A 26,371-nucleotide genomic window follows, 5' to 3' on the forward strand; every position below is an offset into this window, starting at 1 on the left:
TCTTTTTCCACTTAAAGATGCCAGTCTCCTTTACTTCATGACCATCAAGGTCTCCTGGAGAGCGAAGAAGGCAGAGAACATGAAGAATCTTTGGAAGGGTCCAGGCATCCCAACGGTAGTCAAAATTCTTTTACAGTCAAATGACTTCTTTGCTGAATTGTTCATTTCTGTGAGCTTATGAAGACAAGGCAGGCTATCAGTATTAATAAAACAAACACAGCTGTGTGTCATCATCAGTATTCTGATGGTGACAAATTCCAAACTTTTGTAACTCCCCTATTGGTATTTTTATATAAATCTGTGTATTTCAAAGTATACTTACTGAAGTTTTGGGGAATAACAGATGAAAATACAGATGCCCCCTTATATATTTGATGGAATCCTAGGTAAATTGAGTAAATTTACATTCATCAAAAATCAGTCCCAAAATTGGGTGAAACTTGGAAGGGTTAAAGTGATAGCATGACTCAGCACAACTAAATTTACAAAATGTGGGATGATTCATAATTTCTACATAATATTTTGAAACATATTATTTACATGTTCATATAATCTTTCTCATTAAGTTGCGAAGATTTTTATAAACTTTCCTATTTTGTCTTGTGGATCCCTACTATTTAATTATATTATCTATCATAAAGAATGGAATCAACTATACATATATCCCAATACATTTTGTTTGAGGATAGCTTTTTCCTCCTAGACAACATGCAATGCCTTTTTTTTCAAAAAAAATATATCTGGGATTAAATTTAGGGTTACTTTCTCTTTAAAATTCTGGATGACAAAATTCAGAATTCTAGTGATAGCAAGGAGATACTAAAAACTTTTTAACTCTTTCTTGCTATCAAGTGGCCATGCAGAGTTTTGGATCTGTAACTGATAGCCCTGTTTAGAGCAATAGTCTTTCATTTTCCACTTGCTTTTTCCTGATCACCTCCACGCTCTCTTGATGCTGAGGAGCAGCATAAGGGTGTCAATATTGATTTTGGGGCTTTGCTCCATTCCATAATTTATTAGGATGATGTTGCCAATGTGTATGTGATAACTGTTTCTTCTTATCCAGAACTGTCATAGCTAATAAATCATGAATCTCTCAGTTTGATAAGGGCAAGATATGATTCCAAAAACTTCAAGGAGCGTCCTTGTTTTAAAGTAAACCATGTAATGTTAAGATAGTAGTTTTTTTTCCCCTTGTACCTTATGCTTATGTTATTGGATATTAAAACAAATAATTAATTATGGCAGAAACGAAGTGGCATGCACCATCAACAAAGGTTTTGAGTTCCTATAAAGACCGGGCACTACAGAAAGAAAACAATGGGAAGGATTCACCAAATAAATTTTCTCATGTAAGTTTTTTTTAACTTGGGAATTCTCAAATAGGAATCTTTTTTACATGTGTCTGAACAAAGCCTGTATTGCAAAAGTCTGAAGAAACATGAAAATGCTTGCAGATTTTGAGCTTACTCCTTTGATGGAAGGATGATGTTTCATCATAATCTTCCAATACAAAATCATGAAATAGGAAATATAAAGAACAAATTGTAAAAAAAAAAAAGTTCAATGAGCTGTTATGTTAATTTATACATTTCTATATTCTACAACTTATTTTGGCATGAATTATTTTAATGAAATAACTCTGAGAAATGAATTTGAGTATAGAGAACATCACCCAGTAATATCTACCAGGTTTGAATATGAAATAAAAGGAAGTCTCTTCTAATAAAAAATAGTAAGCCTCTTTGATGCAAAAATAGCTGTAAGTAATCTTTCTGGCAGTGACCTCAAACAAGCACATGATAAGGAACACATCCTTGTTTCTAGGCCACCGAATAGTTTAAACACTAAGTAAAGTAAGCATCGCTCTCCATTCTGAGCAGAACTTTAAACTGCATATTCAGAAATATACACTTTGTTATTTTTGATGGGCCTTTTTATATTGCCATATCTTGGAATAAATAAAATAAATGTTTATTTTCAATTATGACTATATGATTTTATTAATTTTATATTTTATTTTATTAAGCAACATTAAACATAGATTGGTGCACCTAAATAGAACTTGTCTCTTATGTATAGTATATTCCTGTAAAATTTTAGTAGTAATGGCAATGGGCAAATTACAATGAAAAATATTTTCAAATGAATTTAATAATCTTGCAGACATGGCAGAAGGGAAGGGGAACTTTGCATTGGCAGAGGTTACCTGCTTAATGTTGGATTTAGGCCACGGAGAGAAAAACAGTTACTATAGTTACAGTTAATGTTTAGTTAATAGCTTCAGATTGGGGAACTTGTAGCCCGCCAGATGTCATTGAACTGCTCCTGGCATTCCTGACTCTTGGCCATGCCAGCTGGCTCCAAATTAGGGTAAAACTCCTAACTCGGTGTCATCTGGAAGAGCCTAGCTTTCCCATAACAGTAAAAGTAATTGGAAGATGCAGCACCCCTTCTTGAATTCTGAGCTTATCATTTCAAATTCTGAACATAATTCACTTTGTACGATAAAAGGAGAATATTTGGAGCTCAGGATTGAAATGAGGGGTCCTTGGTGCTCTCTCTCTCTCTCTCTCTTTGTCTGTTTGCTTGCAGATGTTTCATTACTCAAACTAGGTAATAACATCAGTGCTCAAAGAGGACCAAGAGTCCCTTACTTTGTACAATTTTATAGAATCTTATAGATGGTTTTTGAACATGAGTTAATTGAAATACTAATAAGGCAAATGTGGTACATGGGGAGTGGGTGGGTGTTGCTTCAAATTTATTTGGCATTTCGAACTAGTAATGTGTTTCTCATTTCACTGATCAAACTGCAGATAATGGAAATAAAACTATATTTCTCTTTAAGATTGGAGACAAAAACTGTTCCAGCCATTCAAGCAGTAATACTCTATCCAGCAACACATCAAGCAACAGTGATGATAAGCACTTTGGCTCTGAAGATCTAATGGACTCTGACTTGCTTGGATTAACATATATTAAGGGAGCTTCTACTGACAGTGGAATTGATACTGCTCCTTGTATGCCAGCTCCAATGTTGGCTCCATTGCACATTTCTGGAAGTCGGTCAGGGCTTCATGGACGGACAGATCAATGGGCTGAATCATCCGAAACTCCAGGAGCAGATGATGACATGAAAGTGTATGCTGTCCACAGTTATGCTTCAGCCATTTCTAGCAGTCATATAGGTGATGGCAGCATGGGAGATCTCAGTGAATTATCTTCACATTCTAGGTGAGTTTTTCCACCCACTTGTTTTTCAGGCAACTAAACCTAAAATCCTGAGTGAAGTGTAAATTTGCTTTTATTTATTTTATACTTTAGTGAGAGTGTTTTAACCTTATATTGTCAGTGTTACATATCAGAAATTAAGAAATTTATTCTGGTAAATCATGAGTGTCTGAATTCGTTTTGTATGGTGATACCTATCTGTCCAAAATTTTACATATTTTTACATTTAATAAAGCTAAATATGTCCCATATACCAAAGCGTTGGGTAAGATTTGGCTTGAGTTACTGTTACTAGGGTGCCTTACAATATATCAAACCTGTCTTTGTTGAGCAATGTAATTTAGATAACACATTCTGTTCAGATATTATAAATAGGGTTCAGCTTTTTCCCCCCCAGTATCTTCATTGCATTGGTGGGATTCTCCCTCTGTCATGGGAATCTTCCTGTCTAGTCGTAGGAGACAAGTTTTGCATAAAACGCATTCTAGACACTGATTAATGAAGAGTTATACCTTATGGCAAGGATTAAATTGGATATCATTCTGTCTCCTATAGCCTATTATGAAATCAATTTATGATTACACTGCATCTTTTTACCTGCAGAAGTCTTTGAATATTCCATGGAAGGGTTGCTATTTTGTATCAATAATTACTTTTTCATGGCATTAAGTGAAAACGTTTAATTTAGATTTAAAGATATGATTAAAATACTTCTGCATAATTTTATGATTTCAAGTCATTGATCATAAATGTGATGTGATTTCCTTTATCCCCAGTCACATATGCACAATTTGTGTAAGTCATGAACTAAAAAAAACAGGTTCATGTTTTTTGTTTTTTTTGTAACCTCAGTCAGTAAATGAATAGTTGTAAGTTAACTACCTGTAGTAACTAGAGAGAAGACATTCTCAGACACAGTATTCTCTGTCTATAATATTTTTCCAGGAATACTCATATGATACAAACATTGAGGTTTTTCTAGTGCTAGAAAAATACTTAACTAGTCTTGTATTGTTTTATTTTTGTAAGGTCAGTACCAACTTTTGAAGTTTTTTCTGTGTTTCAATTTTTACTATTTTTAATTATTTTAATTTTAATTTTAATTTTTGAGAGAGATATGTTTCTAGCCCAATAGATAACTAAAATAAGATTAGTAGTATTCTTATACTACTGCTTATTGAAAACAAAGCAACAAGCAAAGACTGTGGGGAGTCTTTACCCCACACAGAGAGGACTCGCAATCTGGGCGTCCTCCTGGACTCACGGCTGTCTTTAGAAGAACATATGACGGCCGTGGCCAGGGGGGCTTTTTATCAGGTTTGCCTGATCCGCCAGTTGCGGCCCTTTCTGGACCGCGACGCCTTGCACACAGTTACTCATGCCCTTGTCACCTCCCGACTGGACTACTGCAATGCTCTCTACATGGGGCTCCCTTGAAAAGCACCCAGAGGCTCCAACTGGTCCAGAATGCGGCCGCGCGGATGGTTATGGGCGCAACTCGTTGTGCCCACGTGACACCCCTCCTGCGTGAGCTGCACTGGCTCCCAGTGGTCTTCCGGGTGCGATTCAAGGTGTTGGTTACCACCTTTAAAGCGCTCCATGGCATTGGACCTGGATACCTTTGAGACCGTCTTCTGCCACCAGTAGCCTCCCACTGGCCAGTTCGCTCCCACAGAGAGGGTCTCCTCAGGGTGCCATCGGCCAAATTATGTCGGCTGGCGACACCCAGGGGGAGGGCCTTCTTTGTGGGAGTCCCTGCCCTTTGGAATGAACTGCCCCCAGAAATTCGTAAAATCTCTGATCTCCGTGTATTTCGCTGTGCCCTCAAAACCTTGTTGTTCCGCCAGGCTGGGCTATCAATGTAAAGATTTAAATTGGTTTTAAATGGGATTTTAAATTTGGGGTTTTATAAATTGGGCCTATCATTTAATAATTTTATTTTAAAATTTTATTTTTTTTAATTTGTCTGTCTTTGTGTTTTTAATTAGGCTGTACACCGCCCTGAGTCCTTCGGGAGAAGGGCGGTATAGAAAATAAATAAATAAATAAATAAACAAACAAATAAATAAATAAATAAATAAATAAATAAATAAATAAATAAGAATTCAACTTTGGTTGGATATGAACTCTGCATTACAGAAATAAATTACATGACATATTATTGACTTTTAAAGACTTTATGGAGGATGGGTGTATGGATTTTGTGTGTGTGCGCGCTTTTAAGATAAATAACAGCCAACCTTTTTCCTGTTTCACATTTCCTCCAGCAGTACTACATTAAATATTTTATTGTGTGCATTTCCCCCTTTTTCTAGCGGGTCACATCATTCTGGAAGTCCTTCAACACATGGTCCTAAAAGCGCTGGATCATTAGATACCTCCAAAGTATATATAGTCTCACAAAATTGTGCTCAACCAATCTCTGGATCCATGGCAAAATGTTACCCTCGACAAGGAGCAATGAATAAATATGTTATTGGCTGGAAAAAATCAGAAGGTAGCCCCACGCCTGAGGAATCTGAAATTTCTGAATGCCAAAAGTAAGAATCTTTTTATTCATATGTGGTAGAGAGAAGTTGGAATTTGAGGAGGGAGGAGGTCATGGAAGAGAGAGAGAGAAAAAAAAAGGCAAATTACATAATGATGATTCCCTAAGAATTAAAAGTAGATAAGGGTGCTGTACAAGTAGAGCCTCTGGGTTCTCCTTTTAGGTACTTTCAGACTATTGAGCAATTTGTCTGGTTTATACAGCAATTTAAGGGAATCTTAAATTTATAATCTGTTACTCCATATTCGTCCTGTTCATTACATTTATACATAACAAACACACATATGCACATACGCACACTGAAGAAAACCTGTGCAACAATATGTTGACAAAACAGATGCCGTGCTGAAAACAATTCATCTGACAGTACTCATATTTCATGGACTTTAAAGCTGAATTAGCATTCAGCTTGTATCTGCTTTACTAGAACTTTGATACATTAACAACTCCATTAATCGTGTCCTCTCCTTCTGTGTGAAATATTTTGAAAAATGTCTCTCTCAACAATATTTTCTCAGAGCTTACCGTGCCCAGCTTCTTCAAGCTCTGGTTATAAGCCTTAGTCAATGATCCTCTGATCTTCTTGCTTGATCTTTTCTGAATTTATTATAATTTCTCTGGATTCTTCTTAAAGTGTGCTGTTCAGAACCAGACACTTTAAGCGTTTGTGGTGGGCATTCATTATTTGGTAATATTACTCCTGCTGAAGCAATCTTGAATTGGGTTTATTTTTTTTTTACAGTGGCATCACACTGCTGACTCCTAATGTTTTCAGTTAATTACTCTTCCAAATTCAAATCAATAAGACAAAATCATTGAAGAATAGAGGATCCAGAACTGATCCTTGTGGCAGCCCACTTGATGCTTCTTTCAAATGAAATGTAGACCTTTGAAATACTTCAAATTTGAAGTATTTTTTTAACAGTGTTTTTATTATCTTCAAGCTTCAATCCTGCCTCTTTTTCCGCTTCATAGAAAACATTTTTGTTGCTCTATATCAAAATAGGTGCTGATTAGCTCTGTCATTTGTTTCTTGTGCTCTTTACTGAGTGAAGGTAAAAGTACGTTGGCTTGTAAAATAATGTTCAGATTAGAGTCCTAACGTGCATAAAATGATGTGATCATACTTGGATTAGAACGGCTTTGGTTACCTGTGGAATGTAACTGCAAATAGTATTGTCCTTTTAGTTTTCAAAATACAAAGTTTACTAATGGACTTTCTGTGTAATTTGTTTCACATTCTGTTTGGCAGAATTCTGATCAAAAGTATAAGTATCAAGAGATAACAGTGATTAATATTTAGAAAATATATACCTTTACAGGTAGGGGATGTATAGACTGTAGTTTTCCTGTTTGGCAGGTTATTGAGAAATGTATTAATGTGATACATATACAGATACATTTATTGATATATATATATATATGATTAAGTGGATAGTTCTAAATTATAGAACATTGTATACAAATACAGTGTTTAATGTTACTTGCTGAATGGGATGAGTGATAAGTAATTAAAAAAATATGCGCGAGAAAAAATAGAATCCTTAGCAGATGCTTCATATCGGTAGGAGTGTTTGTTATCTCCTTGGTTTTTTTAAATTTCCATATGGATAAACATATAAAAATGCTTGTGGTGATGTTAGAGGTGTAATGGTTGGGAATATAAATGTTTCTGTATTTTTGGTATGCAGAGGATAATGGTGTTCCTGGCTGAGAACCTGAATTATTTGCAGGGAATGTTAGATTAACTGTATGAAAGAAGGAATATGGAGCTGAAAATGAATCTATTGAAGTTAATGGGAATTGCTTTTGCTGGGAAAGATGAGATAAAAATGGCAAGTTAGGGATATATGGGAAACAATTAGATTAAGTAGATTAATACTTTGGTTTACTGCAAGGTAAGGAAATGATGTACAAGTGTTAATAAAAATGTAGTGAGTAATATCCTACTATTAGTAATGGTTTACTCAAACTTGTCAAGACTGAATGAATGAATGACCAAAGAAAATCAAAAGTGCTGTTATTAAAGTCACTTCATATCTTCATATCTTTTTGAAAGATTCATGTCTTCCTGAAAGATCTGCAAGATCTTGCTTTTGGAACATATCGCCACATCTTGGCTATGGGGACAGGATTAGATACCTTCATCAATCAGACTTTTTATTTGATCTTCTACTTATTTTAAGCCAAATGCTCTTTGCAAAATTGCCCGCTCATTCATTTGGATTTCTGAGTAGGAATGGATGTTCTTAATCCAGGTGCAGCTCTTCCACCTTCTCTTCTGTTCCTTTTGAACACATTATATCCTTTAGCTGTAGTCATAAACCCCAGGACTCCACTGTGCCTTATTAAACAAATATTTGCCATTAGAGTTTAGGCATCTTGCTTATTTCCTCTACTCTGAACAAGATCGCGTAGACAATGAAAGGCAGAGAATTTATGAGCTTTTGCTTTTTCAGATTTGTCTTCCAGGGATTTCAGAGACCTATTTCACAAACATTTCACTTTCTACAGTGCAAAACTCTTTGTCTGAGATCCTTTTATTTTCCTTCATTCTTAGCCCCCAACCCCCAATGCAAGATGCAAACTTTCTTGTTCTAACAGTCCATGATACAAGAAACCTAATTGCTTCTATTGATATTTGCATACCCCATTTTTAGCACGCGGTACTCTTCTTGGACAAGCTCATTATAATCATGATCACTATACAGAGCAAACAAAGGAGAGGGCAATAAAAACACAATAATTTCCAGCTTGCTTTTATTTTACTAAACCTTAGTCTTGTACAATTAGGAAATTTATTTATTCATTTAACCAATTTATGTAGTCATGCATAGGTGACCTCCAGGCAGCTTAGAAAATTTTAAAAATCTACCATATAATAAAAACCGATTTAAAAAATCCCTATTTCACATACACACACACACATGGCAACAATAACGCAATCAAATCAGCCACTTGATCAGTTCTATCTCCATTTGAGGTCCCCAGGCCCATCCACTAAAAAAAATACAACGTTTTTAGGGTCTTTTGAAAAAGCAACATGAGGCCAACCCTACAGGGAGATATGGTTAAATATCATGTCTATGGAGATTCTCAGTTATCCAGGTCATGGTTGTCCCAAAGATGCTTTTTCAAGCGGCAACTGGACTTTCTGGTTTTTCTTTTAAGACATTTCGCTTCTCATCCAAGAAGCTTCTTTAGCTCTGAAGAAGCTTCTTGGATGAGAAGTGAAACGTCTTCAAAGAAAAACCAGGAAGTCCAGTTGCCGCTTGAAAAAGCACCTTTGGGTTAGACATCATGTTTAGATGTATGTTTCTAATTGTAGAAGTCTGTTTACTTCTGATAAGTATGTAGTCGCTGATTTTGTTGGAATTGATAGCTATTGGTCTTATATATTTATGATTGAAATATTTGGGAATTTTCAGTCTGCATTATTTTAATATGTGACTTAACTGGGTCTTTATGAAAATCAGATACTTTGTGTAATTGTTACACCAAACAGTTTTGTCAGATTTCTGGTATTAATAAAACCATGTCTTTGTATTTGAACCAATTATAATTTCACACATTATCCCTGGAACTTAACTAATAATGTAAATAACATTCTTGGGGGATAAGTGAGCTTTGTTCTTTATTCTGATCTTGGATTTTAATTAAAACATATTTGAGAATATATTGAAAAGAATAAAGCGCTTTTTATCTTTTAGGTGTTCTCTGAAATGTCAGATGGAACCCTAGAGCTAAATTCAATTGGCAATGGCTCCCATTAACACAAAAAGGGGGAAGAATTACCTCTGTGTTCTTTAATACTAATCTGCCCCCCAAATGTTCTTTTGGGCGTTGGGAACACTTTGGCGCCAAGGGCGAGAAGAAGCAAGTATCATTTGTCAGCAGATATCTACTTGCAAGATACAATTTTATGCCCCAGTATTTTAAGGGATTATTTCTTCATTGAACATTTCAAGATTGGAAATATTTCTTCAGATAACTGTTCTTTAATATATATTTTGATCATGATTGTTTGTTATTAATTTTAGTTTTCTGTGCTTAGTTTAAATGTTGTACAAATTAAAATGTGTAGATGTACTAGGACTAGAATAGAATTAAGCGCGCGCGCACGCACACACACACACATTATGTATGGGTATGTATATGTGTGACATGAAGAGGAATAATTATAAAGATATTTAGATAGGAACACATTATTAGTTAACTAAAAAAACTTGTCTCTGTTGGATGTATAATTATGTTGATGGCCTTTCTTCAAGTCAGCTTCAAGCTTCTGTCAGGAGTATAGTTTCTGAAGGCCAGCAAGCTCTCTCAAAAGAAGAATTTCTGAAGTTGATGATGCAGAATAACATCTCTGCAGAGGATGGAAGAAGAAAGGTTAGCTATTTTTAAATATATATATATATATATATTTATTTATATATATTTACTTCTTAGAGGCTATTATGCCCCAAATCCACTGACATTGCTAAGGGTTTAAAAACATTAGTAATGAGAAAGGAAGAGAAAATAATTGTGAGAAGTAGGATTGTACAATGCATTTAGAAGAAATATTTTGCAAAACCTAGTGTATAAATGGGGGAATCCCTTCTCAAAGCGCAGGCTCTGCATTTTCCAGAAAGCTTGTTTGTAACTGCTTTTAAGGCTTGTCCCCAGTTCCACAGATAACATTGTCTTCAAAGCTACACATAATTAGCTAAATAAGAAATGCATTATATGTTTAATTAAGAGCACATATTTGTATAGTCCAAGGGACGCGGTAGCTCAGTGGCTAAGACGCTGAGCTTGTCGATTGAAAGGTCGGCAGTTCAGCGGTTCGAATCCCTAGTACTGCGTAATGGGGTGAGCTCCTGTTACTTGTCCCAGCTTCTGCCAATCTAGCAGTTGGAAAGCACATAAAAAATGCAAGTAGAAAAATAGGGACCATCTTTGGTGGGAAGGTAACAGCGTTCTTGTGCGTCTTTGGCATTTAGTCATGCTGGCCACATGACCACGGAGACGTCTTCGGACAGCGCTAGTTCGGCTTTGAAACAGAGATGAGCATCGCCCCCTAGAGCCAGGAACGACTAGCACATATGTGTGAGGGGAACCTTTACCTTTACCCTTATTTGTATAGTAAATTAGAAAAATGCAACATTTGTATCACATTTGGAAAGCTGTACTTAAAATCAGCTTTACTTTACCTTATAGAAAAAAAAAATCATAGGTTGCATTCCAAATAGTCATGCATTCTGGATTACTTAAAACATTTTCCCCCTACCAGAGTTGATTCAGATTTGTGAAATGAGAATAAAATTCTTAGAGACATGTGCAGTTTAGTTTATCCATGCTTGAGGACTGGTCTCTCTTAGCATTCAGATCTCATGTTGTGAATGTGGAACAGTGTATATCAATAGGTGGCAAAAAGGAATTTATATTCACACAATATAGTGTCTTTCGCTTACCAGGATAGAGGGAAGACTAACCTTAAAGAATAAATCTAATTATGTTAGCTTCCCAAGCATCTGAAATCCCCAGGGAAAGTCCTGCTGCTCTGTGCTAAGGCTTATAGATTGACACTTGGTGTGACATGGAGATAGACCTTCTCAGCAGTGGCATCTACCCTAATAGCTTCCACTTTGCAACATGCTAGGGTGATATATTTTATAGACTCTTTAAAATATTGACTTCCTTATATTGACTTTCCTTGGACATGAGCTCTATTCCCTGTTCATTTATTATTTGGTTCATTAACTTTACAGAGTTTCACCCTGAAATGCTTTTGCAACTTAGCTAAATGCTTTGGATTGTTTTATTAAGAGAAGTGTTATATAAATACATAAAATAATACTAAATGTCTTCTATTTTCCATATATGTGTGTGTGTGTGTGTGTGTGTTTGGGGATTGTTATGTGTGTTGGACCTGGTCTTTGGGTGTTAAGTGAATTTCGTTGTATGGGTATACTGTGTATACATGTACAATGACAATAGTTATTATATATTCAGGAAGTAGAGATATGTTTGTTTTATTCTGTATTATTTTAGGGTTAGACTGTATTTCATGTAGAATTAATTATATTGATTCAGTATTAAAATGTAGTCTTACTCATTTCATGAAAACATAATAGCAATAGCGCTTAGACTTGTATATCGTTTCACCGTGCTTTCCAGCCCCCTCTAAGCAGTTTACAGAGTCAGCATATTGCCCCCAACAATCTGGGTCCTCATTTTACCCAACTTCCATCTTGGAAGGATGGAAGGCTGAGTCAACTTTGAGCCTGGTGAGATTCGAACTGTCAAACGTCTGGCAGCCGGCAGTCAGCAGAAGTAGCTTGCAGTGTTGCACTCTAACCACTGTGCCACCGTGGCTCAATTCTTTATTTAGCAGTGGCTGCATGTTGTATTCAACCATTTGGAGCTAATTTTCTACTTTCCAGTAATTCATGATGGGACAAGCTTGTATATGAGGAGAAAATTACCTTTGTCATAATGATACACTCTAGTTTCTGATGCTAGTGAAGCAGTATTGAGCAGGCTATCTCTAGAATAAGATTTATTTTTGTGTACACTAAAAATCTCATCATCTTTATGATAAGTGTTCAAGTCTGTGTACTAATTTATTCTCCTGAAATGTTTAGTTTTCATTCTATGGCAACCTATCTCCAAGGAGAATACTGTACCGTACTCTTTCTGATGAGAGCATATGTAGCAATCGGAGAGGATCTTCCTACGCCAGCTCACGGAGTTCAATGCTAGACCAAGCATTGCCAAATGATATTTTGTTTAGCACTACGCCACCTTACCACAGCACCTTACCTTCCAGAACAAGTTTAAACAATGGTAGTGGAAATCTGCGACGTAAGTTGTGTCTGTTCGTATGTGTGATGCATCTACTGATTTTATGTTCGATTTTCAGTTGGCAACATATCATCTGAATGAAACATTTTTAAAAATTGCTTTACATTGATGGGAACAGTTGATTCATCTAGCCAGGATTGTCTGGAGGTGGGGTGGAGAAGAGTCAAGATGGCAGGCATGAATTGTGCAATCAAGCCTTTGCCCCTTCGATTACAGGGTCATGCCTGTCATCTTCATATTTTCTTCCCCCACAATTCCTTTGCATTAACTGGAAGTAGCTGTCCAGAGTTTCAGTTGAAGACATCAGACTAGAAACCTGGAAGATTGTAAGTTCTAGTCCTGCTTTACACATGAGAGCTAGCTGGGTGACCTTGGGCTAATCACTTTCTCTCAGCCCAACTCACCTCACAACATGGTTGTTATGGGGAAAATAGGAAGGATTATTAGGTATGTTCACCACCTTGAGTTATTTCTAAAAATAATAAAGGTAGAAAATAAATAAATGTTAAAATCTGTGAACTGTAGCTACAAAGGATATGAAGCTCCTCTACTAAACTACTTTATAATATTCTTTAGACTACTGTAGAGATTCACAAACTTTTGGTACAATCTCTAGATTCCTCTACAGGTAGTTGTTAATTTATAATTTTTAACCATGTTTCTTTGTATAAAAAATACTATAAATTGCTTCTTCAATCACATAAACTGCATTTAAATTAATTTTAAATTAAACTTTTTGTATATATAGTATGTGTGCTTTTGATTCATTGACTCGGGTGGAATTTTTGCACTTTTCTTGGCAACATTTTTGAAAGTAATTTGTCATTGCCTCCTTCTCAGGACTGGCTCAAGTTGTCCAGTTGGCTTCATGCTTAAGGAAGGGACTAAAACTCATTGCCTCCCATTTTCTTGCCTGGTTCTTTAACCACTACACCAAATTTGGTCAATCAGTTAAACTTTTTCAAAAAAAAAATTTTTAATGCTGTGGCCCTCAACTCAAAATAGTATGTGCACCCAAGCTTTAGATTATTGTAAATGACATAAATTGTTTGTACACGTTCATAGTTTTAGGAACAAGTTTCACCTACTAATAGTACAAACTCCATGGGTATATTCTGCTGGTATGGGTAACATTTTTACCACTTCTCAATCTCAATTGCATTCACCGTTTGTTAACAGGAGCTAGGAATAAAATGAATTGTTCAAAATTTGAACAAACCTGAAGGAAACACTTGTGATCTGAAGGTATTATTTGAAAGATTATTATCTTTCAAAAAAGAAAATTAGATGATTTTCTTCAGTCAGTTGAAAACGTACAGCTGAAGGAAACGAAAAGATTTGACAAGAAGTAGTGGGTTAGGTGATAAATACGTGGCATATATGAGCTGTCATATTTAGTTTTACAGAGGCATTGAAAATCTCTGACAAATTCATGTGCAGATAACAATTGCCAGGTCAAGCAGCTCAAAAACATCTGTGTACTAAATATAATTGCATAAACTTGCAATGAAGCACAGGAGAACACATCTAATTGTAAGTGAACTCTGCTGCAGATTTTGAGACTAATAAAGCCTTTACTTTCTGAGTACAGAAAGTACTCAGTCTTGCCAATGAAAAATAAAGTGAGACTATTCATATATCTTGAAAACTATACTTATATTGCATCTTCATCCTATTCTTCCAGAAAAACAAGCAGCTGTTTGAATTCTACAAAATAGTCATCCCACCTGTTAATGGGCCCCTTTTCTAGCAGTTGCCTGATCCTCATATATTTCAATGTTTTTCTTTTCTTTTCTAACCTACTATCTTAAAGCCCACTTTTCTTTTTAATGTAGATGAACTATGGTTCTCAGATGGATCTTTATCTGACAAATCAAGATTCAATGATCCTGGCTTAATGCCCCTTCCAGATACAGCAACAGGATTAGACTGGTGTCATTTAGTTGATGCTGCACAAGCATTTGAAGGTAATGTGCGATCAATGTAACTGCTGCTAAATTATCGCAAATTAAGATGCAACCCTCCTGTTATTACCAGAGGCAGTGGCACTCAAAAACACTTGATAATTTGGCAATTCCGTGCATGCTCTTCTAACTCATCAGTTTTCTGTTTCTAAATCTGTAATTCCCAGTTGATAAGTGGATTGTATAAGTTTCATGGTCTATCACAGGGGTGTCAAACTTGATTTCATTGATGGCTGCATCCAGGGTTGTGTTTGACCTCGGGGGCAGGGGTCGATGGCCAGGGTGGGTGTGGGTAGCTTGACATCACTTGTATCGGGGGCGCCTGTGGTGGCCCAAGCCCTCTGCCAGAGATAATGGGCTCCCAAGCTTCATTTTCGGCTGCAACGGCCTCCCGCAACCCTCTGCCAGTGAAAACAGAGCTCGGGAAGGCCCTGTACAGCCCTAACTCTGTTTTAGCTTGCAGAGGCACCACGGGCCAGTCCTTTGCTGTTTCCAGGGCGGCCCCGCAGGCCAGATCTAAGCACCCCGCAGGCCGGATCCGCCCCATGGGCCTTGAGTTTGACACCCCTGGTCTATCAGATTGCTGTTAGGTGCAGTGGACTTAAAACAAAATATACAGCTACAAGATTAAGAAAATATCCTTCGTTAAAAGCGAATATTGATCATTTTTTCTTCATATTTACATGGCCACCTATCTCACAGTCAGGTGACTCTGGGTGGTGTACAACAAAATTAAAAACAATATCTACAAATTACCCTTCAGGTAAAGTTTTTTCTAAAGTCATTTTTCTAAACATAGTTTCTGTTATGTCACAATAAAACTAATAAGCAGGTAGCAGGACAGAAATTATGATAGCTAGATGATAGCTAGAGAGAGAGAAAGAGATAGTTGCAGAATCTTAACAGTTACATGATTGCAGTTTGCGTGCTTTGCGACCCGTGCTCATTTATAATGGTCACCAGAATTCTGTGGTTATGCGATCACCATTTGTGACCTTCACATCCAGCTTCTGACAGAAATAATGGAGAATCTGGCAATAAAATCAAGTCATGATTGCATGATTGACTCATTTTAACAACTGCAGATGATTTACTTAAGGAACTGACATTTTCAGTCTGGCATGGTGAGGTGATCTTTCATTTAACCACATCACTTATTGACAAAATTACTGGTCCCAATTATTAAGTGAGGACTACCTGTAGTTTTCTGTTCTGTTCTGTTCTGTTCTGTTCTGTTCTGTTCTGTTCTGTTCTATTCTATTCTATTCTATTCTATTTTATTCTATTCTATTCTATTCTATTCTATTCTCACTCTTGGTTTTATACATACATACATACATACATACATACATACATACATACATACATGCAAATCCTCTTAATCTGGTCCCTTTAAATCTTTTAAAATGTTTGTCTTTTGGTTACAAAGACCTTAATTACAAAGACTAATATAACACATTATATTGAAAGACATAAGCAATCTAAAATGTGTTAGTTGGAAAGGGTGCTACCAGGGTCTTTTTAACTAGAAAATGTCAAGACTCCTGACATTTTGCTACTACAAAATAAAACAGCTTTTCTTTTAATGTATCATTTATTAAACTTTGTAAGATAAAAAATAAAAAGATAAAAATGCTTAAAACACCCTCTTCCCTAAAATAAAGCATAAGCATACTATAAAGAGGTTGTTTTTATCTTGCCCCTGAACCCATCTCAATATCTTACGTTGTACCTTGAGATGTTGCCAACTTCATTCAGGACAGCATCTGTACTCTTCCAGACGCCTGCAGTAGTTTCAATGAATTGTCTTGACTGAACACGGTGGATTAAATTCACAGTTGTATAAATAAAAGGATGTTTGTGCAATGGGTTTCTTGCTGGCTTTTCATGGTAAGATAATGCACTCTCTAAAAAGCCTCTCCTGAAATTTGCAAATTCCTGAGTGGTACATGCTATGTTTATAAATAGATTCAGTATGTATACTGGATATGTGTGTATGTGCGAGTGTACACACACACACACACACACACTGGTTTATCTTTCATTGTCATTTAAAATGAAAAAGGAGGGAGACCAAGCTTCAGATTTGGACTAAAGCATTTGCTTTTCCCTAAATTCCAATAGATCTTACGTAAAATAGAAAATGAATATAATGAAAAACTGCATATCCTAGTGAACTTCATAAGCTTAATGAGACTTTGAAATTTGATTTCTCCTTTCTGTTTAGACATTCTAACTAGAGTAGCACATTCATTTTCAATTTAGACATAAAACAGGCAGTAATTTTATAAGCAAAGAAAATACATCTATGATACTATAATTTACTTTTAAAAAACAAGTATATTGTTGATAATAGTTTTTTCTGGTTCTTTACACAGATATAAGTCATGTAGCTGTTATATATTAAGACTATTATAGTATAACAAAATGAATAGAATTTATCTTACAATGAAAGTTATAGAATTCTGTTCTGTATTCAGTTTCTGGGATGCTAGGTGGAAATAACTACAAATATCACACAAATCATCTCTCTTTAATGGTGAATTATATCCATATAACGGTTTTCCAAAGTAGCTTCAAACAGTACCCCTTCTATTCATAACACCCAGCCCTAGTTTCTCCTTTTTAGCCTTTTCTTTTTTTGTGTGTCTTTCATAGCAGTTGTTTTACTACATTAAAAATTAATATTCTGCAAACATAACCTCTTATGTAATTATAGCTCACAGTAATAATTATTCAGCTCATAATACCTTTAATGTATTGATCATTACCTTGAATATTTGCTCATTCAGCCAGTCTATAGCAGTTTCTCCCAAAATTAAGGTTAAATACATAAAACAAATGGAGAATGAAGAATAAATCAAAAGTGAATGCTCGTATCTTGCTATAAAGAGAGAGATAGAAAGTAGTCAAAATATCCAAGTAAACATTGCTTTGTGCACTGCCTTTTCTATCAGTTCTCAACATGTACTGATAAACAATAGATTGAAAGATTAAAATAATGTACTTAAATGTATTTAGTAGAATTAAAAACATTAAAATAAGGATGAGAAAGAATATGCTGTATGTTTCTGTGTTTCATTATTTCAGGACATACCGGTAGATGTGCAAGGCATTTTGTCTTTTCTCACTCTTTCAGAGTGAATAAATTCACTTTTGAATGTACTCATGTTTTATTACAAATTTGACTTGTAAAACAAAAAAGAAAACGAAATGCTGTTTCTTATTTTAAAAGTTCAGCTATACTTAAAATTCAAAACCAGGCTAACTCACAAACCTATTCAGTAAACTTTACTGCTCTTTCTCTAATATTCCTAACTAATAAATATATCTGAAAAAGAAAAGTGTCACTGTTTTTGTTCCATGTTTTATTTTATATATTCTGCAACTACTTTATTTTAACGACTAGAATTGTCAGCATCCAGATCTATAGAGGAGAACATGACAATGCTAGATTGATGATGAAAAATATTGAATTAGAGGGGTTTTCTTAGAAACCCCACAGTAAAGTTTACACAACATAACCCTGTAAATTCCACAAGATTGAGTTGTTTCAACATAAGGATAGCAAGTGCCATAATCCAAAGACAGTTCAGTGGACTCTGTGTTTTCATAGGAAAATTCTAAATCTTATTTCAGATTATGACTCTGACGAAGAACTTGGGCCAATCTGTCATCACACTTCGTTTCTAGGTGATGATCTGGGTAGACTGTTGGATATTACATTATTTTTTTTAAAAAAAGTATATGCTTTTATATGTTTGCACGGTTGCATGATTATATACAAGGTTTGTGTCTTTGCAAGAAGAAAAGAAGGCATGCTGTGGTCAGGGCCAAGACCTAGAGACATGAATTCAGTCGACAAACAAATGATCTTTGCTTCTACTGAATACAAACGTTGCATGGAAAAAGCTCAAGAGTTCTGTTCTTGTTCTATAACAAATGTGTGCGTGCCATACTTTTTTTTTTTCTTTTAGTACTGGGTATAATTTTGGCTGCCACACTGCATGCCTTTCAGTGGGGAAGCTTATTTCCCAAAGAGTAAAGCATGTATTTTGTCCTTGGAAAGGAAGTAATTTAAAAATCATTGGTGTAAGCAGCTTTCTTTATATGACTAAAATTGATCTGCCTGTGATAAGATCATAATGAAAATTTTAGCTCATTGGAGTTCAAGTATATAGGTAATTAGTTCCTTTATTCAAGTAAAATAATAGATCGGATTTCATACTTTTAAATTAAATACAAAGCTTTTTTTCTTATGAAATATCTGCTTTGCCTTGAAAGTATTTTGGTTTTAGAATTTCTGTGAGTTTTGGGGAAATGAGATGAATAATAAATAGTGAAAATAAATGTCAGTTACAGCAACTCTCAAGCTGTAATTAATAAGCATGCTTTGGTATTTGTCTGGCAATCCAAGGGATGGGGAATGAGGATTTAAAAAAATGGTTTGCAAGCGTTGTCTTTTTTTTGGTTATATCTGGATTCAGCTCTTGATCAGTTTTGTATTCTGAAAGTATTTCTAGGTTACCTTTTTTTTAGTTATTTGCTTATGCATTTGCCTTTCTAGATCAAAGAGTGGCATCTTTTTGTACCCTGAATGACATGCAGCATATGCAGGCTTTGGAGAATAACCAAGCCTTGGGCTCAAGTCCAACAAATGGAAAAGACTTCATTGATGCTAATGGGTATGTAAAGTATGTACAAAGAAGGCTTCTTCCTGCATGATTCTACGACTTAGATTTTTGGGGACTGTTCAATTCCAGTAGCAGCCAGTTCATATGGACGCTATTTGCAACAGACTGTCTCCGCAGTGAGGCACCCTGTGTGGAATTCCCTTTCCAGCAGAATACAAGGAATTCCTTCCATATTGGCCTTTAAGAAGACTACAGAACACGCCTTTCTCAAATGACTGTTGATAATGTTCAGTTATGCAGTGCAAGTCTGAATTCGTAAGGTTTTAAATAGTAGTTTAATAATGATTTAATTTGCGGTGGATCTGCTGTTTTAATCATAGGGATGTGTATTTTTTTTTTTCTGCTCAGATCCTTTGATAGTGGGTGGTCTCATAAATAGCTCTTGTTTCACCTTTGTTACTTTTCTTTTAATGCTGATAATCCATTTAGGGAGAAAGGTTGAGAACAGAAGTGGGAGTCATGATCTACATTTCTCTGGCTTTAAGAAAGCAAAACCAAGTATACAGTGCAGGTAGCGTCTGCAATTTAGATATATTCAATTGCTTGTTTGAAGTCTGTATGAGCTATAAGGAGTTCAGGTACTTTTCTTTCTTTAAAGAGCCAGGAGCCATATGCATGTCATCAAAACATATTTGGTTAGATTTGTTATGGCACAGGAAACAATTTGAAATGGCGTCACACTGTCACTTGAAACTTTTGGCTTTTCTAATTCTTCTCCTTCACTGCTGTAGCCAGCATCAGGCATGTATATAGTATAACAATGTTATACAATGTTTTAACAATACTTGCTTTTCCCAATTTGACAGCTTCCTTTCTATTCCCTTACTTTTTCTCCATCACTTATTCTCTTGCATTTGTTCACATAATTTCAATTAGGCACAGCAGTAAGCAATCTTAGTAGAGTCTGATGTGCATGTTTTTTTATTGGATTACATTTTAGGGAGTTCAGCTTTGTTGCTTTATTATTTCTTCTCTTTGTTTTACATTGTGATCCACAAAATTGAGTTGGGCAGCTATGTCTGTCTCTCTGTTTGTCTAGCTATCTTCCCAAGGAAGGGAATCCAGCAATGCTGGCCTTGCTTGCATTAATCTTTGGTCAGCAGTATGTGTACAATACTTGGCAGCTTCTTGAAACAATCTTCTTTCCTTGCAACTTCCATCACTATGATTTCAGCTACTGATTTACACCCATCCTTATTTACTTAATTTGTATGCCACCCATTCCCAAAGGAGACTAACAATTTCAAAGGCAAATTACCTTGGGGAGGGGTGTCTGTATTTTCCTTTTGGGAAATACAGAAATGTATTAGGAGCAAGAAAAATCACATTGGTTGTCTCTCCCCTTTATAGTTGTACCTCCATTGTGGGGTTTTGTCCTCCGTAATAAATGTATTTACATTGTTATTCATATAGCTTCTAAATATATTTGCCCTTTCTTGCATTTGTTCTAACACACTTTCTTCTTTGGACACAACTCTACAGTTTTCTTAGCAATATAGAGGTGATTTGCCTTTGACATGGTTTTTGTTTTACTTCCTAATCTACCTTATATCCCTGGTATTTCTTGTGGTCTCCCATCCAGTTATTATCCAGGTTTAAGCCACAAGATCAGCCAAGGTTTACTAGGCATTACTATCTAGCTGGGTCCATTAATCCACACTTCACTATGTCATTAAGACTAATTGTTTTGGATTTCTAGTAACAGAAAGCCTTTAATTAATGACCAGACAAGGCTTTGGCAGATCATGGTGTTTTTAAAATTATCTAATTGCTTTTTTAATGGCTGCCCACTCTGGGTGGCTTACAAAATCCAGAAATAAAAACAAGTAAAAATATAAAACAACACAGGCAACTGGACCAAAACAGCCCTAACAATAACAGGAAACCACAACAGCGCCCTTACAAACATATTAAGCCTTGGTCTAAGATCTGAAACAGACTTTAAGGGGTTTCCCAGAACCCCAGGAGAATGGAGTTTAGTACATGCTTTTCATTGCATTTAAACCCAAAGAATGTATCTCGACAACTTTTCATTTGAGATTGGGTCTTTTACTTTACATGTTTTGAATTCAAATCTGAGTGCATTTATATGGTTTTGAAAATCATAATATACTGTTCATTGTTCAGTTGCTATGTATGGTTTGTATGGAAATGTTTTATTAGGAAATCTGTATGATATTTTGAACTAACCCCAAAATACATTTTGGTTTTTTAGGGAGGATAGTCCTACTACTTTGACTGGAAAAGTAAACCAGCTAGAAGTGATCCTTCGACAACTGCAAACTGATCTTCGAAAGGTAAAAAAAATAAAATGTCTTCATTAATATCACATAGTTTGAATAAAGATACTGTGGGATTTCTGTCTAGGACCTGCACACTAGCTTACATATTATATGAAAGCTACACTCACGTGGTACTGGCTGCTCTGCCATTAGAAGCAATGTGGAGTCAGCATACTGCAAATAGGGTAATTAGGGGTGGTGAAATGAATTGAAAGAAAAACTGTGTGTGCTGTGACCTCAAACCACATCAGGCCATTCAGCAAACCACATTTTGCCCTTAAAATTATGGGAAATCTGTACATGATTTCTGCTTTCTAATTTAATTGTTTCCTAAGTGTTCAGATGTATTTATTGTAATCTTTTCTTGAAAAAGTAACTTTTTTGAAAGGTAGATATGTATTCTGAGATATAAATTCAAGTAGTATGCCATAGAGTCTCTAGTGAATCACATTGCTGTATTGTCCTAGACAGATCAGTGTCTGCCTTCATGGAAGGCAACTGTATTTAAATAACTATTTTTAAACCAGGAAGTAGCCCTGGGAGGATGGGAGGGGGGTATATTTTAATTGGGTGGCCCCATTGCTTCCATTGAGCAAAAGCCATTTTCATACCCTCATTACAAACTTAACTAGTAGGCTATCATGAAAATAATTTGAATAGGAAACATCCTGCTTTATCTAATTTATTTTACAAGTGTTCAAATACACAAAAAGGATGTGTCAATTTAATTATGCAATACTTTCAATTTAGATTGTTTTTGATGACCCAGATTGTTGGGGGCAATATGCTGACTCTGGAAATTGCTTAGACAGTGCTGTGAAGCACTATGAAGCTGTATAAGTGCTATTGCTATTGTAAACTAAATGTGGTATGTTGCCTGCATATTTCAGAATAACAAGTACAGTATAACAGTATAAAAAAATACTGTACCCACTTCAGTGAGGTATGAAAATATAGATGTACTGTTTTTCCAATTACATATGATGGTGAATGAGTTTACAGGCAAATTTTACAGCTATCAGCAAGTCAGTGCTATCTGACTTTTGAACTTTTGGTATCCTGTGTAAGATTAATTAACACACAAATATCTTTTCAAACATTACAAGGAATAATTGCATAACATCAGCTAAAGAACTTACAGTATTGTGTAACTAGAAAGCTTGATGTCTCAAATTAAAATTTTCATAAATATACAGCTCACACGGCATCTGACTGCAGTAGATCTGATTAATTAAAGTCATATCTTGTACAGTTTATAAAAAGGAGTGGTTGGGAGTGATTTTGGGAGGTGGTTGGTGGCATGAACTGCTAGTTAAAATTGACCCCTTAGAGCAGGGGTGTCAAACTCATGGCCCACAAGCCAGATGCATCACATGCTGGCCATGCCCACCCACTCCATTTTTAGGAAAAGGGAAAGAAGCCACAAATACGTCAAGTGACGACAACATGACATCACGAGTTTGTCACCTACGGTATGCTTTAGAGAAATGTCCTCCTGTATCTTTTTTTAAAGGAGAAATGCAGAGAATTGGAGGGATATTAACTGGCATATCCACCACTTTTCCTCTGACAAACTCAGTATAGGAATAAAGTGTCCTTTTACTCTGAAAAAGATGTATTTGTTCCTCTTTCCCTTTGCTCCAAGTTACAGTTCTTCCAGATGCTTAGCATTTCTTCTATTTTGAACTTAAGATCATCTTCTAATGGGAAAGATTAAAATTTGCTATCAAATCTAGTTGCACAAGTGGAATATTCATTCATGAAATCGTTTTCTGAATCCCTGTTAAACTTAATAAAAGAAATAATACCAAAAAATCTCAGTCATGTTCTGAGAGTAGTGTGCCGAATTAGAGAGTGAAATTCTAATATTAGGTTTTTATATACTAGACAGTAACGCAATTTCATGCCTACAAGCTACCATGTCAACATATTGCAGCTACTATGACTGACTCTGAGTATTCTCCTGTGGTGGAGCCTCAAAATATGAAATAAGCAATGCAAACATTTGTATATACTGTGGTTCAGACAGTACAGCCTATTCTTAAGCACTTATGAACACATAACATTTATTTCTATAATAAAGCAATGCAACACAAAGCAATGCAATACCACACAAATTCTTTTTTTACATAATATATATTCTTTTAACTCTAATTGAATGCCATAACATTTCCTGTGCTTTTTGTTCGAATAATGAATCTGATTATTCACATAGTTGCTGCTTCATTCATTCATCTGATATGTGCTCTCCCCATATTTCAAATCAGCTTTTTTAAAATAGTAACTTGTTAATAAGGACAGGACAGTTCTTTATTGGCCAAGTGTGATTGGACACACAAGGAATAGGAGTAGGTAATAGGAAAGATGAGAAGGATAGTAGTAATTCAGTCTTACTACATGATCAGATATCCTTAGGCATAAGATAGTGCTGTGGGAATTATGTGTTTAGCAGAGTGATGGCATAACAGACAAAAACTGTCTTTGTGTCTAGTTATTTTGGCATGCAATGCCCTATAGAGGTGTCCTGAGGAGAGAAGTTGAAACAGTTTATGTCCAGGATATGAGAGATCTGTAGATATTTTCTCAGCCCTCTTTCTGGCTCTTGCGGTATACAGATCCTCAATGGAAGGCAGGCTGGTTGCAATTGTTTTTTCTGGAATAAATAGTAAATAAATACTAATAAACAGTAAATAGAAACAATTCAACTGGTCATCTTGTTTTGTCTCGTCTTGTGTTTTGTTTGCAAGCATGTTTAAGTCTTATATCTTTTTATGAAATGACGTCTTTTGATTGATAGCATGATCCTATCAATGACACAGAAACTTGGTTATCCAATCCCATTTAGCTTGTTTACGCTGCAAGGTTTGTTGTTGTTGTTAGTTGTGAAGTCGTGTTTGACCCATCGCGACGCCATGGACAACATTCTTCCAGGCCTTCCTGTCCACTACCATCCTCTGGAGTCCATTTAAGCTCACACCTACAGCTTCAGTGACTCCATCCAGCCACCTCATTCTCTGTCATCCCCTTCTTCTTTTGCCCTCAATCTTTCTCAGCATTAGGCTCTACTCCAGCGAGTCCTTCTTTCTCATTAGGCTGCAAGGCTACCTTTTTTAAAATCGAATAAATGGAGATAAATGGAGAATCAGAATTGCACTGCTATCATTGTGACTAGGGAAATAAATATGTGCATGTTTGTTATCTGTGCTACAAAAAGAATGATTATAAACATGATTTCACTCCTCTTTCTGTGATCTAGGAAAAGCAAGACAAGGCTGTTCTCCAAGCTGAAGTCCAGCATTTGAGGCAAGATAATCTAAGGCTTCAAGAAGAATCACAAACAGCAGCTGCTCAGCTAAGAAAATTTACAGAGTGGTTTTTCAGTACAGTAGACAAAAAATGCTAATATCTGAGTTTTGAAAAAGTGCTGTTGAAAAACTTAATAATTTTGAATTTGCCTAATATTATTTTAATCAGCCTTCAATCTTTTAGACATTTTCTGTGATAACCTCCACCCAGGCCCCTTCATTTGAACAAAGCTACAAACTATTAGAAATTCTTTATATCCAGTTGAAGAAGAGAATGAATGACATACATTTGCTTTCGTGAAAATGAATGTACATTCCTGGTGTCATTTTAGACATTTTAGAATAAATTTCTGGTTTGAGCTTGCCTGGAAGAGAATGGTTTTGGGGGTTTATGGCCACTCCTTTAGGTGCTCCAGTGAAGTTGTGTAAGCAATTTACAGTAACTTGGGTTTCAGCATTGTAAGATAAAGAAAGTAGACGTATACTTTCATGTTTAAAGGTGCTCTATTTTTTGTATGTACAGTAGATATTTCCACAGTCACATTGTCATAGCAATAAGAATGGAAGTAGAATTAAATAGTCACAAAGCTGTGTTTATTAATAAAAATAGCACTGATAAGTTTAAGAGTAGTTTGGATGCAGATATATTAGCAATTATTTATTTGCAGAAAAAAAAATGGTGCCTGAATTTAAATTGTGTTCCAATTTTTCTAAAGATACACATGCCTTGTATAATGGCTCATTTGATCAATTCACTGTCAGTGACTTTATATAATTCATATTCAGCAAAGATGGTTATAGAGAGCCTAATTATAATAATCCTATGTGATGTGAACCAGCCAATCATTTGTATAATGCCAGATTTGTTTATCTTTGTACAGAAGCTTTGAGCATGTGACTTGTATTTAACATCTTTTATTTAAGCTTATTTAACCTCTTTAATTTTATAAAGCTTTTGTTTTACCTGCACTATGGTGAGGAGGGAGTTGCAAGCGACAGTGTGTGTTTAGCTTGCCAATATGGCACTGCAGAGTTCTAGAAGAGTCTAACAATTGAATGCTGCTAGTACACAACTTGTGTTTGTATGCTTTAACATTTTAACTGATTTGTTTGAAATGAATATACATTGCTTTTTTAAAAAAATAAATGTTTAAAATATCAACCACAGGCAATAGTCCCCTGTTTTCACTGATTAATGTTACGGTTGGATTTCATTACAAAGAACAGCATAGTAGAATATTTTTGTGATCTACACAGTTCTATATGTAGTAGTAGATTCCTGCAGGGGACTGGAGATTGGACTTGATGATTTCCAAGAACTTAACAGTCTGACATCAAACTGATACAAAACTTGTGACATTTGCGGAACTATGATTCCAACTCACTTTTCATACTTTTTAATGTCTTTCAATAAAGGAGAAATCAAATATCAATGCTTTTAGTTCTATACACATATGAACAACGAATATTATGGGATTTATTTTTCAGTAACGTA

At 35.5% G+C, this 26,371-nt stretch overlaps 1 protein-coding gene across 3 annotated transcripts in view; it reads left to right on the forward strand.

The window, feature by feature from the left end:
• SIPA1L2 (signal induced proliferation associated 1 like 2) overlaps nt 1–26,068 on the forward strand; it is a 70,833-nt gene extending 44,765 nt beyond the window's left edge. The window contains exons 11-21 of one of the 3 annotated variants that reach the window (XM_070932562.1): nt 18–115; nt 1,249–1,352; nt 2,852–3,237; nt 5,550–5,774; nt 10,054–10,171; nt 12,412–12,631; nt 14,467–14,598; nt 18,235–18,288; nt 19,163–19,280; nt 21,505–21,586; nt 24,828–26,068. In XM_070932562.1, the coding sequence (XP_070788663.1) occupies nt 18–115; nt 1,249–1,352; nt 2,852–3,237; nt 5,550–5,774; nt 10,054–10,171; nt 12,412–12,631; nt 14,467–14,598; nt 18,235–18,288; nt 19,163–19,280; nt 21,505–21,586; nt 24,828–24,974 (1,684 nt within the window). In that variant the 3' untranslated portion in view covers nt 24,975–26,068. Of the gene's footprint in view, nt 1–17; nt 116–1,248; nt 1,353–2,851; nt 3,238–5,549; nt 5,775–10,053; nt 10,172–12,411; nt 12,632–14,466; nt 14,599–18,234; nt 18,289–19,162; nt 19,290–21,504; nt 21,587–24,827 lie in introns of all 3 variants that reach the window. The other 2 variants (XM_070932560.1, XM_070932561.1) reach the window with 2 other exon arrangements.
• The last annotated feature ends 303 nt before the right edge of the window (nt 26,069–26,371 follow it).

This window comes from Pituophis catenifer, unplaced genomic scaffold (genome assembly GCF_029215685.1).
Source record: "Pituophis catenifer annectens isolate HBS135680 unplaced genomic scaffold, rPitCat1.0.hap2 SCAF_1, whole genome shotgun sequence".
NCBI classification, from domain to species: Eukaryota; Metazoa; Chordata; class Lepidosauria; order Squamata; family Colubridae; genus Pituophis; species Pituophis catenifer.